At 48.1% G+C, this 14,421-nt stretch overlaps 1 protein-coding gene across 1 annotated transcript; it reads left to right on the top strand.

Moving 5' to 3' along the window:
* The first annotated feature begins 44 nt into the window (after positions 1-44).
* CHCHD4 (coiled-coil-helix-coiled-coil-helix domain containing 4) lies at positions 45-13,816 on the top strand. The gene is made up of 3 exons (XM_055342664.1): positions 45-224; positions 8,014-8,112; positions 12,699-13,816. The coding sequence occupies exons 1-3, from the start codon at positions 203-205 to the stop codon at positions 12,995-12,997; spliced, it is 420 nt and encodes a 139-aa protein (XP_055198639.1). The 5' UTR covers positions 45-202; the 3' UTR covers positions 12,998-13,816.
* Positions 13,817-14,421: the final 605 nt, after the last annotated feature.

Below are 14,421 nucleotides of genomic sequence, written 5' to 3'. Positions count from 1 at the left end.
TGTAGTTCCCAGCTGAGAGGGGCCGGGCTGGGGCTGGGAGGGCGCGGAGGCAGGCGCGCGGCGGGCAGGCCTGGAGGGGGCGGGTCCGCGTGGGCCTCGGAGCCGCCCGCCCTGCCTAAGAAGAGGTCACCGCGTGAGCCCGCTGCCGCCTGTGCCGCCGCCACCGCTACCGCCGCCAGGTCTGAGCCCCGGGGCTGCAGCCATGGCCTACTGCCGGCAGGAAGGTAGGGAGGTAGGGAGGTCGGGCTGCCTTGGAGACCGGCCTACGAGGGCCTGCAGGGGACATGCGGGGCTGCCCCCCCCCCCCCCGCGGCCGTGCAGGCCCCGGCGTCCCGCGACCCCATTGCGGGCGCGAGCGGCTCCAGGGGCGGCCCGGGGCCCCCTCTTCGGGACCCTTGGGAGGGCCTGGCGGTGGGGCCGCCACCTCCGCCTTGCAAATGAGAGAACGGAGACCGGGAGGAATGAGGCTGGTCCAAGGTCACTCTGAGCCTCGAACCCGGACCTCAGTAGGATCGGCACGTGGGAGCATTGTAAACTGGGGGGGGGGGGGGGGGCACGGGAAGTGCTGAGCCCGCTTCCTCTGGCTTGTAATTGGGGATTTATTGTTTTTACTACCGCTTTTTTTTTTTTTAAATTTATTTATGGTAGTCACAGAGAGAGAGAGAGAAAGAGAGAGGCAGAGACACAGGCAGAGGGAGAAGCAGGCTCCATGCACTGGGAGCCCGACGTGGGATTCGATCCCGGGTCTCCAGGATCGCGCCCTGGGCCAAAGGCAGGCGCCAAACCGCTGCGCCACCCAGGGATCCCTTTACTACCGCTTTTAACCACACATCGCGCGTTTTCCTTCGCACGCGCTGCACAGCAGTGCTAAAAGTGCCACCCACGGGTGCATTTACCGAGCGCCTACTACGCCTGAGGCACCGGACCCCGTCGGTCCTGGAGCTGGGGTTCGAGCTTCCGCAGTCTGATCACCGCCCCGTCTGGCGCCCCTTGGATTCCAGGAGCTCTCAGCTGGAACAGCACCACCTCCACTTCCACCTCCACCACCTCCACCTCCACCTCCACCACCTCCACCTCCACCTCCACCACCTCCACCTCCACCTCCACCACCTCCTCCTCCTCCACCACCTCCTCCTCCACCTCCTCCTCCTCCACCTCCTCCACCACTTCCACCTCCACTTCCACCTCCACCACCTCCTCCTCCTCCACCACCTCCTCCACCTCCTCCTCCTCCTCCACCTCCTCCACCACTTCCACCTCCACTTCCACCTCCACCACCTCCTCCTCCACCACCTCCACTTCCACTTCCACCACCTCCACTCCTCCAGCAAAGTGCCCATCTCCTCCCACCTCTCTCTGCTTTCCTTCATCTGTTCCTACCTCTGCTGAAGAACCCAGGAGTCCCAGGGCCTCCCCACTCACCGCCACTAACTAGCTTTCTGTCCCTGAGCTGCCATCTAACCAGGCCCCAGTTTCCAGTCTTGTAAGATGAGAAGTTGGTCTTCATTCATTTAACAGATCACTCGTGGGCATCTTGTCTGTGCCTGTTGATAGGGATGGTGGACACATGAGAAAGTAAAGCTACACAGAGAGTTGGAACTCACCCAGAAATTCTTTGGTGAATAGTCAGTCTGGTTCCCTTAGTTTGTTTCGGGGATCTGAAGACCAGAGGAGATGACCTACCCAAGGTCTTTCATACATCCTGTTAGAACAGCTCAGTCTAAAATGTCAAGCTTTTTCCCCAGTACCTCATTCTGCTTTTGGACCCACTCCTTTCTGGGGTCATAAAGCCATAATACTATGATTTTCTAATACTCACTGATGTCTCTCCTGAGTACTATTTTTAGTGATAAATAGTGGTGCCATGAACAAAAGTTCTCTGCCCTCACCACTTTGTTAGTAGACCTCTTTTTTTTTTTTTTTAAATTTTCTTTCTCTGGGTTTCTTTTTTTTTCTTTTTTTTTTCCTTTGGGTTTCTGATTTACTTCATTTAGCAAATAATTTTGAGCTTTTTAGATATAATGAGGCTATGCAGACGAATAAGACCTCTCCTTGCCTATAAGGATATCTAGGAGTCAGGTTTTTTGGGAAAGGAAAGGTAGTTTCCATCTGCCACCAAAGCATGGATCTTTATCTTTTTCTGGGTCAAAAATCTGTCTCTAATTTGGGGATGAGAATTGAAAGCCCCTACCTTATATGGCTCCAGCCTGACTGGTTGGTTGATTGATTGATTTCTTTTAAGATTTTATTTATTTATTTGAGAGGGGGAGAGAGAGCACAAGCAGGGGGAACGGCAGATGGAGAGGGAGCGGCAGGTTCCCCACTAAGCAGGAAGCCCAATGCATGGGCTCCATCCCAGGACCCCGGGATCATAACCTGAGCCAAGGCAGAAGCTTAACCGCCTGAACCACCCAGGTGCCTCTCCAGCCTGATTTCTAACTACCCCAATCATTGCTGAGCCACACTTGCATCTTGGTTGTACTTTGCCTGATACCTCTGTCCTTCAGCTCTTCCCACGGCTGGCTCTTCATTCTGAGTTCTGAAACAGTCACTTGCCTGTGCAAATTTACTTCAAGGGTCCCCCCCCACCCTCCAGCCTTCGGGTCAAAAGTTTTGGCATCCAAGGTGTTACATAGTGTGGACTCAGCCTTTCTCCCTGGCCTGAGACCACTGCACTTTTCTGTATCAGTGATACACCAGTCCTTCTTTTTGTTTCCTCTTTTCTGTTGCTGTCTGCTTTCTCCAGTTCCTCAGCAAACATTTATTGAGCCCCGGTGGTGTGCCAGCCTCTGAGCAGGTGCTGGTGAGCACAGATGACATGATATGCTTCTCTTAGCATTGGGGAAGAGATGTGCACTCTTTCCGGGTTGGATCTGCTGAAGATTTCGACATGTAAAGATTCCGTGTATTCCGTTCCCCTTTCTGGGAGCAATGAGACCACCCATCCAAGGTTGTTTTGCTGTAATCTACTGAATGTTAGTAATGATTCTGTCTTCCTGTTCTTTGCTGAGGTCTTCAGTTTGGTTTCTCCGTTCTACATTTATTTGTTCAACACATATTGATTACCCACCATGTTCTGGGCGCTGTTCTAAGCTCTGGGGATACTTCAGTGAATGGAATAGACAAATCCATGCCCAGGAAGAGCTGATACTTCCATAGGGGTGACAGGGGTAAGCAAATATATGGTAAAACATCAGGTGAGGAAAAGCACTGGAGGAAAAAGCCAGGCCAAGGGAGATGGGGAGCAGTCAGAGAAGGCGGCATGTATGAGCAGGAGGTATGAAGGCAGGGAGAGAGTGGTTGTGAAGATATCTGGAGAGTGCTTCCAGAAGTGAGGACAGCCTAGGCCCAGGCCTAGAGGTGGGTGTGCACCTATGTGTCTAGTAAAAGCAAGGGGGTGTGGGAATGGAGGGAGTAAGTGGTGGGAGATGGCCTCTTAGAGGTGTGGGATGCAGATTTTTCTGCCTGTATTTGAAGGTAGAGTGCCAACCAGATTGGAAGATGGAGGTTGAGAGAAAGGAGTCAAGGATGGGAAAAACTACTGAATTGGAGGTGTCTTGGTATCTAGCTGTTCAATCAGTCTTCCTATTTTCAGCCTCACCCTTAAGTCCTGCTTTCCGAGTGGGCGCTTCGGCCCCTGATTCCTGACCCTTACCAGGGTCCAGGGGTGACGATGGATTTTCTTCTAGCTGACTTCCCCTCCATGTGACTTTGGGCTCAGCTTTGTTAGATCAGAGAGCACTCTGCTCTCAGCTTGCCCACTTCTCAAACTTTACTGACCTTTCTAGTCTGTGATTATCTCTTTTTGTGCCCATTCTATCCTTGTCATTTAATGCCATTTAAAAAATTACTGTCTTTTGAGTGGAATTTCAGGTGAGAGCAGAAACTCACTTCACCTGTTTTGTTTAAGCAAAGTCTTGTGGTTCTTGCCCTGACCATGGGAGGAAGAGGCTGAGCTGCTGGGGGACCTGTTTCCTGAGGCCACAAGAAGGTGCTTGAGATCACAGCCTGTTATGTGCTTAAATCCAGATTTGAACCCCAGGCCTAAAGCTCTGTGGTATTGATGCCACTGAGCCAGACCTCCCAAAACTGGGCTTCTGTCTCAGGCTCAGAGCTGTGCTTCTGTTCTTTCTACAGATGGTTTCTAGCCCTTATTATTTGTCCATGTAACAAACAGCACCATCTGGATACCAGGATTAGGGATGCAAAGATAAATCCCTGCCCAGAAACCATAGATCACCTGGGGGACCTTCTTTCCCCCAGTTTTAGGGTATGAATGTGTCCCCGCAATTTCATAGGTTGAAATTCAGACCTCCAAGGGTGATAGTATTAGTAGGTGGGGCCTTTGAGAGGTGCTTAGGGACTGAGGATGGAGCTTTCATATATGGGATGAATTCCCTCATAAAAGAGGCTCTGGAGAGACCTCTAGCCCCTTCCACCCTGTGAGGACACAACAAGAAGGCAGCTGCTGTGACCCAGGAAGGGACCCTTGTCAGAAGGTGACCAGGCTGCGGCCTTGATTTTAGACTTGCAGCCTCCAAAGCTGTGAGCAATAACTTTCTGTTTATAAACTACCTCAGTGGTGGTATTTTGGTATAGCAGCCCGAACAGACCAAGACATCCATCCAGGGTAGGAAAAGTGCTGCTCAGCGAGGCTCAGAATCCTTACTTTTTCTTTCTTTCTTTCTTTCTTTCTTTCTTTCTTTCTTTCTTTCTTTCTTTCTTTCTTCTTTCTTTCTTTCTTTCTTTCTTTTTTTTTTTTTAAGATTTTATTTATTTATTCATGAGAGACACAGAGAGAAAGAGAGGCAGAGACATAGGCAGAGAGAGAAGCAGGCTCCATGCAGGAAGCCCGATGTGGGACTCGATCCTGGGACTCCAGGACCGTGCCCTGGGCCGAAGGCAGGCACTAAACCACTGCGCCACCCAGGGATCCCCAGAATCCTTGCTTTTTCTGCCAGACAGAGCGCAGCGGGCCCATTCTCCCCACACTTCATTTCTGTCTGTGAAGCCTGTAAGACTTAGGTGAAGCCACCATAATCAACTAAAGGTATCCATAAACTGCAACTTTATTTAAAATGTTTAAATAAACATCCACTAAGTAAAAAGACTGGTGGAGGAGGTGAGGAGCAGCAAGACCCAGTACTTTGCTCTCGAGGCTCTTAGAATCTGAAGGATTTCCAGATGAAGCTAATTTTGCTTGTGTGATGACAATGCCGACGAGGCCACCAAACGTCAGTCAAAGACCCACGGGGGCTCTATGGTGCTCTCACGCGAGCAGCAGGTGGACAGGCCCTCGCTTCCTCTCGTGCACTCCCCAGTTGTGTGGCCTTGGCTGGGTAGAGGAGTTGAGGCACCCATCCTAGTTGTTCACAGTCAGGGACAGGACTGCAGCTGAGCGCATGGAGGGAGAGCTCACATGTGACACGCAGGCAGGAGCTGCTCATGGGACGGCAGCACCATGGGTGGGCTGGAGGCCCAGTCCCCAAGCATGCCAAGGGTTGGCCATCCTTAACTGTCTGTTACCCTGTGAGGGAGACCCTGTGGAGGCATAGAAGGGTGCCTTCCCTCTGTCCCCTGAACAGTTGTCTCTGGAAGTGTGGCTCTGGCTTTAGCTCCAGTACTTTCCCCACGCCTATTCCCTAAATATTCCAGCCCAGTGCGGTGGAGTGGACCCACATCTTTTTCCTTGGTCTCTCTTAACAAACATGTGACTGAACTTTTCTAAATGTGAAGGGAAAACAGCTGCAATACTGAGAGAAAATGCCAGCAGCTCTGAGAGCCATGCTTCTGCAGGCCCAGTATCTGCCCTCATTGTAGCTATCACTCTGGGCCACTGACAAAGGCCTTGTCCAACAGCCAGTTTGGATGAGACCTGGAGAAGTCTTAAATGCCAGGTGTCTCCCATCCCATTCCAGATGAGGTCCCGTTGTCCCACATCTCCTGGATGAGAATGGGTAGTCATGGGGTCACTGAATTTGTCCTTGCCTTTCCCCAGGTGAGCACCCAGTAGCCTAGAAGAAAGCTCCCATTTATTCACTCGGCAAACATTCTCTTGATTTTAAGCTTCTTGGGGCTTTATTGTACAAAACATTTATTCCTGCCCTAAACACACAAAGCTTTCAGGACAGAGTCTGAATCATGTTCAGGACCCTGTGTCACCTGTTGTTTTTATGCTTGTGTGTCTTGAGGTAGGGGACATGGTGAGCCTAGGTAAAGGATCCCCACAGCATGGCCTTTGGAGACACACAGAGCTGGGTTCAAATTCCAGACTGGTGTGAGCTCAGGCACATTACTTCCTAGGGCCTTAGGCTCACCCCTATAAAATGGGGCTCCTCTTGGCTCCTCTCAGGCTAGTGATGGGACGGCAGGAGCTAGCTGACATGCTGGCCCCAGTCTGCCCTCCAGGGACTACAGGGGAAACTGATGACATGCAGAGTGTGTAGGGTGCTGAAGACAAAGTGCTCCCAACCACAACAGGAATATCAGACAGATTCCTGCTGTGTAGTTAGCTGATGGCCACTGGCTCTAGGAAGGTAAAGTAATGTGGACAGCTGTAAGGTGCAGGGGAGAGAGCCGGAGGGTGCCTGCCTTGCCATTGCCGGCTGGTTGATTTTGAGTAACCACTCCGGGCTGGTTTTCTGATGTATAAAAAGCCATGGATCACACCCATCCCAGTTCAGTCAACACTGATTCCCGTTCCTGTGCCCACACAGCCTCCCATGAGGAGACGCTCCTCACACAGCATGCAGTTGGCTCCCACCACTCAGGAGGCTCAGGACCCCCTAGCAGCCAGGCACATAGGGCCAGGGGCTCTGGCCTGATCAGTTCACAGGGTTCACATGAAGCGCTGGCTTCGCGATGCTACTCCTTGCAGGGCCTCCTGCTGACCCTGCCGCTCAGCCTGTTATGTTTAGGTTTGGTGATTGTTCTAAAAAATAACAGACTGCAGATTGTCATAGAAGTGGATAACATCAGCACTTCATGAAATGATCTCTCCTCCCCCAGTCATTCCACGAGTTGGGAAACAGCCCCAGGCCTCATGGGCCATGGCGAATGGCCACAGCATTCTCCACCATAGTGACCCCTTCTTTTTGGCCATGATTAGGGGCCAAGAGGCCAGAGGGAGTCTTGTGGGTGCTTAATTGTGGGGCTACCTGTGTCCTGGGCCTTTCAGAGGCCAGTTTTAATCTCCCACCCGGCACCTTCTTGGACACACTTCAGTGACTACATCAGCCAAGTGGGCTGCGAGGGGATGCTGGCCGGGCACCCACATCACTGCCGTCTCCTCTTGTGAAAGGTCTCTCTCTTCAGACTTTGTGTGCATTCTGAATGGTGTGGGTAAGCCCATGGGGGGCTAGAGACAAGTCTTTCCCTGCATGCATTTTTCCCAAACCTCCACCCTTTCCCCACCCACATTCATTCAAGCCCTAGTGGAGCGGGGTGGGGTGCCCAGTGGCAGGTACTCCGAAGGCCCTCACAAGTCATCTTCATTCCATTAGAGTTGTCTGAAGGCTGGCAAGCTTGCAGCTCCCTGCTGGGCCTGGGGAGGATAGGAGACACGATAGGTTGATGCGGCCTTCATGGGTTGATGGGACATAATGGGGACAGTTGGAATGCCATGGGCGTTCTGAGATGGGACTGCCCCTTTCTTGATGGGAAGAGGGAAAAAGTTGTTGCACCAGAGTAATCAAATCTGTGGACTACAAGCAGCTGCGTTTCATTAGATCAGGCATTTCATCTCCTACCTGGAGGGTGCATATGGCATCTTCTTCCTCACCATGACCTTGGTGGATTTACTGTTTTGGTTGCAGGCACGGAGTAGAAGTGGCTGCTAGAACATCACACAGACTCAGTGATGCAGCTCAGGGAGGGCAGTTTGATGGTCCCCTCGCTTTGGGGTTTTGCATAGGACAGTCTTAAAACGTGGTTTGTGTGGCTTTTTTTTTTGGGTTTGGGGCAGCTTGGCTGCTCTTGAGTGAGATGTTTCTTCCTCTATTCTCCAAATACTAGGGAAGGATCGAATCATATTTGTGACCAAAGAGGACCATGAAACTCCGAGCAATGCAGAGCTGGTGGCTGATGATCCCAACGATCCGTATGAAGAGCATGGTAAGTGACACAGGCCTCCTGGGGACCCACAGACCCTTCCTGGGGAGAATGCCCAAAATTCCTTTCCCATTTTGTCCTGGCCAATGTTGGGCTCTCAGGTGTCCTTCCCAGCCATGGACTAACTGTGATTGATGATCTATTGCAGTTCTGGGTGCCACAAACCATGTAAGATGTGGAATTTAATCAATTAATGTTATGATTTAATCAATATATGTTCTGACTTTTCTACCAACTGGCTCTTCCTTGTCTCTCCCTCTCCTCGGGTCTCCCCATTCCCTGACATGGCAGTATTATTAGGCCACTTAATAACCGATAGTGGCCTCTAAGTGTTTGAGAGGGGAGGTTGTGCAGCTTGTCACATCACATCAAAAGTTAGAAGTGATTGAACTTAGTGAGGAAGGCATGTCAGGAGCCAGGATAGACCGAAAGTTCGGCCTCTTATACCAGTTCGTCAAGTCTTGAATGCAAAGGAAAAGTTTGTGAAAGAAATTAAAAGTGCTACTCCAGTGAACACATGATAAGAAAGTGAAACAGCCTCATTGCTGATAGGAAGAAGGTTTTAGTGGTCTGGAGGGAGGATCACACCAGCCACAACATTCCGTTAAGCCAGAGCCTAATGGAGGCAAGGCCCTCTTTAATTCCGTGAAGACTGAGACAGGTGAGCAAGCTGCAGAAGAGAAATGTGAAGCTAGCAGAGGTGGTTGCTGAGGGTTAAGGAAGAAACCGTCTCTGTAACATGAAAGTGCAAAGTGAAGCAGCAGGTGCTGATATAGAAGCTACAGCAAGTCATCCAGAAGATCTAGCTGAGATCATTAATGAAGGTGGCTTCACTAAACAGATTTTCAACGTAGATGAAACAGCCTTCTGTTGGAAGAAGATGCCATCTGGGGCTTTCATAGCTACAGAAGAGAAGTCAGTGCCTGGCTTCAAAGCTTCAAAGGAAAAAAAAAAAAAGCTTCAAAGGAAAAAAAAAAAAAAAGCTTCAAAGGACGGGCACTCTTATTAGGGGCTAATGCAGACTTGAAGCCAGTGCTCGCTATTCCAAAAATCCCAGGGGCCTTAAGAATTATGCTAAATATCCTCTGCCTGTGCTGTATAAATAGAACAACAAACCCTGGATGACAGCACTTCTATTACAACATGGTTTGCTGAATATTTTAAGCCCAGTATTAAGACTTACTGCTCAGAAAAAAAAGAAAAAAAAGATTCCTTTTAAAATATTACTTCTCACTGACAATGCACCTGGTCACCTAAGAACATTGGTGGAGAGGTACAAGATGAATGTTGTTTTCATGCCTGCTACCACAACATCCATTCTGCAGCCCAGGGGTCAAAGAGTCACTTTGATTTCAAGTCTTACTGTTTTAAGAAATACATTTCATAAGGCTATAGGGGCCATAGATAGTGATTCCTCTAATGGATCTGGCTGAAATCAATTGAAGTCAAACTTTTTGGAAAGGATTCACCATTCTAGATGCCATTAAGAACATTGGTGATTCATGCATGGGAAGAGGTCAAAATATCAACATGAACAGGAACTTGGAAGAAGCAGATTCCAAGCCTCATGGAGGACTTTAAGAGGTTCAGCACTTCAGGGGAAGAAGTAACTGCAGATGTGGAGGAAATAGCAAGAGAACTGGAGATTAGAAGTGGAGCCTGGGAGCTCAGTCCATGCCTTCAGCTCAGGTCATGGTCCTAGAGTCCCAGGATCGAGTCCCACATCAGGCTCCCTGCTCAGCAGGGAATCTGCTTCTCCCTCTACCCCTCCCCCCTGCTCATGCTCTCTCTCACACTCTCTCAAATAAATAAAATCTTAAAAAAAAAAAAAAAGTAGAGCCTGAAGACATGACTGAACTGCTTTGATCTCATGATCATGCTTTAACTGATGATTTCTGGGGATGGAGTGAAACAGGTGAAAGGGATTAAGAGTATACTTACCCTGATGACATTGAGAAGGGTATAGAATTATATATATTGTACACCTGAAAAGAAATATAGCTCTGTATGTTCATTATATTTCAATTTTAAAAAAAAGAAACCTTATCAGGAGAAAAGTTGCTTCTGATTAACAAAGAAAGTGGTTTCTTGGGGATCCCTGGGTGGCGCAGCGGTTTGGTGCCTGCCTTTGGCCCAGGGCGCGATCCTGGAGACCTGGGATGGAATCCCACGTCGGGCTCCCTGCATGGAGCCTGCTTCTCCCTCTGCCTGTGTCTCTGCCTCTCTCTCTCTCTCTCTCTGTGACTATCATAAATAAATAAAAATTAAAAAAAAATTTAATTAAAAAAAAAAAAAGAAAGTGGTTTCTTTAGGTGTCCACATCTGGTGGAGATGCTATGTAGATGGTTGAAATGACAACTAAAGACTTAGAATAGTTGATAAAGCAGATTGATTTCAGTTTGAAAGAAGTTCTGCTGGGGGGTAAAATGCTATCAAACAGCATCACATGCTACATGAAAGGAAGAGTTCGTCGATGCAGCAAATTTCATTGTCGTCTTATTTTAAGAAATTGCCGCAACTACCACCCTGATCAGTCAGCAGCCATCAACATCCAGGCAAGACTCTCCACGAGCAAAAATTTACAACTCATTGAAAGCTCAGATTATGGTTAGCATTCTTTAGCAATAAAGTATTTTCATTTAATGTATGTACAGTGTTTTTTAGACATAATGCTATTATGCACTGAATACACTACACTGTGGTACAAACATAGCTTTCCTATGCACCAGGAAACCAAGAAAGTAATTTGATACGCTTTATGTGATACTGGCTTTATTGTGGTGTCTGTGACCTAACCCATAATATCTCTGAGGTGTACAGATGTACCTGTACCATGCTGGCCTGCGTAGGGAGAGGTGGTAAGATGTGGGGGAGATAGCTTGGCCTCTGGGAATCCTTTGGGCCCTGGCTGTAGTCCTGACTAGACTCCATTGCACGACAAAAATTTCATGTGCAAACTGCGATTTGTAGTACATATTGAAGAAGGTTGTCAAAAAGACTATGTGTTTTACCACACAAACAGGTAGTTTGGTACTTGAGTACGTGCCCTGCAGCTGCTGATGGTCTAGTGGTGAATTGCCTGCTGGGGATGTGCTACCCACTGAGATGCCCACTGTTAGCCCATTTTATAAGTAAGGAACTGCAGCCGCAGATCTGTTGATCATTGAAGTTTTCTGAGCTAGAATGAAGAGGCAGGGTTCAGCTTAGGCCAAGGACTTTGGACACTAACTCAGAGTGCCATGCCTTAGTACTTGGTTGGAGTGAAAAACTGTGTAATTTCACTGGGCATTTTAGAGTCTTAACAGAGTGCCCTCGGTCCTGTAAAATCAGGTAAGAAACTTCTATATGAATCCTATTTCCCTGTCTATTACGAAAGGAAATGAAGCCATCATCTTGAAAGCATTTTGGAAAACCAGGAAATAGGGAACCCTGGGTGGCGCAGCGGTTTAGCGCCTGCCTTTGGCCCAGGGCACGATCCTGGAGACCTGGGATCGAGTCCCACGTCGGGCTCCCGGTGCATGGAGCCTGCTTCTCCCTCTGCCTATGTCTCTGCCTCTCTCTCTCTCTGTGACTATCATGAATAAATAAAAATTTAAAAAAAAAACAGGAAATACTATTTTTTTTTAAGATTTTAGTTATTTATGCATGAGAGACACAGAGAGAGAGAGAGAAAGAGAGAGAGACATAGGCAGGGGGAGAAGCAGGCTCCATGCAGGGAGCCCGACATGGGACTCCATCCCAGGTCTCCAGGATTACGCCCTGGGCTGAAGGCAGGCGCTAAACCGCTGAGCCACCTGGGGTGCCCCCAGGAAATACTATTTAGATGTGAATAAGGTTCAAAGACAAGAAAGGGTAGAATTCAAACGTAGGGGGGCCTATAGAATATTGCAACTGATAGTCTGTAGGTGCACCCCACCCTGATACACATGTGCTGTTTAGCAGTTTGGTTCATATGGTTAACATCCCTCTAGATTTTCACTGTTAGGAGACTAGAACCACATCATCTGGTATGCCACTAGCTTTGTCCTTACACAACATGTCTTGGACATCTTCCTGTTGGTGCAGAAGGCTTAGACTCCTCTTTGCCAGTCCTCACACTGAGCTGAGCTTCTGAGGATGGTTGTAGAGCCAGAGGGGCTTGACGGGGTGGTCTGGTCCTGATCATTTGAACAGGAGCAGAGTAGAGAACAAAAGAAGATCAATACCTAGCTCAAAGTGTTGGGGCTTTGAAAAGGCTTCTTGTTAACCAACCCAATGATGGCTTCTTCTTTGGATTAAATGGTTTCCAGTGTTTAGCTCTGGAGCACAGCCACAGCCATCGCACTGGGAGGCTACTGAGAATATATAGTGCATGGAGAAAGTTGCCAATGATGGCTTCTCTCCAGCCAAGCCAAAGGATGCTGCATTTGCACCAAGCATTTGAACCCAATCTAAATCGAATTGTAGATTCACAGGGAAGGGTGTACCAGGCAGCAGTTCCTACTGTTTTGTACCTCCCAAGTAGCTTTTGAGTACTGGACTTGGTTTTGCTTTTTCAGAAAACTTTAAGAGCCTGTCTCACATTTTCCTTGCCCATCTTCCTGTTCTAGGATTGATCCTGCCAAATGGAGACATTAACTGGAACTGCCCGTGCCTTGGGGGAATGGCCAGTGGCCCCTGTGGGGAACAGTTCAAGTCAGCCTTTTCCTGCTTCCACTATAGCACAGAGGATGTCAAGGGGTCAGACTGTGTAGACCAGTTCCGGGCCATGCAGGAATGCATGCAGAAATATCCCGACCTCTATCCCCAGGAGGACGAAGAGGAGGAAGAGGAGAAGCCAGCAGAACGTTTAGAAGAGACAGCTGCCACTGAGGCCACTACAACCAAAGAAGAGGAGGGGTCAAGCTAATAAAGGCCACAAGGCACTGGGCTCCAGTCCTACTGCTTCAGAGTGATAAGAACCTTTTGCAAAATGCCTTTTGGTCATTCTCCGAGAAAGTGTCTTTCCCTCTGTTGTTCTGTGCACTATATAATGTACAAAATAACTTATTTTGATGATCAGGGATCTTGGTCCTTTGACATATACACTGGAAAAAATGTATGTGTGTCTCACATAAACCTATCAGCAAATGTAGCTGTCACTTTTGAATTCTCAGATTACCCTGAATTTTGCCACTTTGAAAATAATGTGCTGACTATACTCAGCAACCAAAAATCATTATCTGAGTGTCTTGTGAGTGAGCTGATTTATTCTGATTGATTATATCCCTTTTAGTAGATTTTTATACCCCTTTGGGAAATGAAATAGAAACAAAGCCATCTTCCTTTAAAAATGCTGGACTGGGGCCATTCCTAATACAAGAGGCCAGATGCTCAGATACTTATTTCTCAAGAACCATCTTGACCTTGAGTATATGAGGAGGTACTATGTTTCATTTCTGATACATTTTGGTTTTAATTTTTACCTTGAGCTCCCATGTTTTCTGTGTTTGGAAATTGGAGCTTTAGACCCTCTGACTCATAATCCCTTTCTGAGTGAAGAGAAAGGCTGGTTTTGCTGTTTGTGTTATTCCAAAAGCCCTGGTTTGGGGCCTGTGTTCACACTGGTTCTGTTTCAGCCTGTTCAGATGCAATGTTCTTGAGAGGTGGGGACCTAATTGTTACCAAAGTAGCAGCTAAGAGAAGCGGTGTGAATTAAATAGTCAATTAAAGGAAAACATGATTTTTACCTGATGTTGAATGTGTCCTTTGTTTTTACTAATTAAAAATGTTTTTGATAAGGAAATAGAAATATGGAAATCTCCCTGAAATTCTTCCTTGAAGATACTGGTAAGCTGGTTTGAGTCTGTTAAAATTTTCTGTGTTGAATTCCTAGCAAGCCAGCTGGTTTTGTCAATGAGCAGATCCTTCATACAGATACTGCTGTTAATTTGTGAGGTGGGGAAGGCTCTTCCCATCTTGAAGATAAGGACCTGCAGCCCTTGCAGGTTAGATAACTAGCCCAAGGCAATTGCAGGACAAATTTAGGCCAGGATGTAGCAATACCTCATTTGTCCCTGGTGTATTAGTTACCTATTGCCATGTAAAAAATTACTTTAAAACTTAGCAGCTTGAAACAAACATTTATTATCTCACAGCTTCTGTTGGTCAGGGGTCTGGGCACAGCTTACCTGGGTCCCATGGCTCAGTCTCATGAGGCTGTGATTGAGGTGTCAGCCAGGGTTGTGATCATCTCGAGGCTTGACAGACCTCCAAAATCACTCAGGTAGTTTGGGGCAAAATTCAGTTGCTTGTGGGTGGTTGGGCTGAGGGCTTCAGTTTCTCACTGCCTGT

This window comes from Nyctereutes procyonoides, unplaced genomic scaffold (assembly GCF_905146905.1).
Source record: "Nyctereutes procyonoides isolate TBG_1078 unplaced genomic scaffold, NYPRO_anot_genome, whole genome shotgun sequence".
Lineage (NCBI taxonomy): Eukaryota > Metazoa > Chordata > Mammalia > Carnivora > Canidae > Nyctereutes > Nyctereutes procyonoides.
The sequence above is the reverse complement of the archived record's forward strand: the minus strand, read 5'-3'. Positions and strand labels throughout refer to the sequence as shown.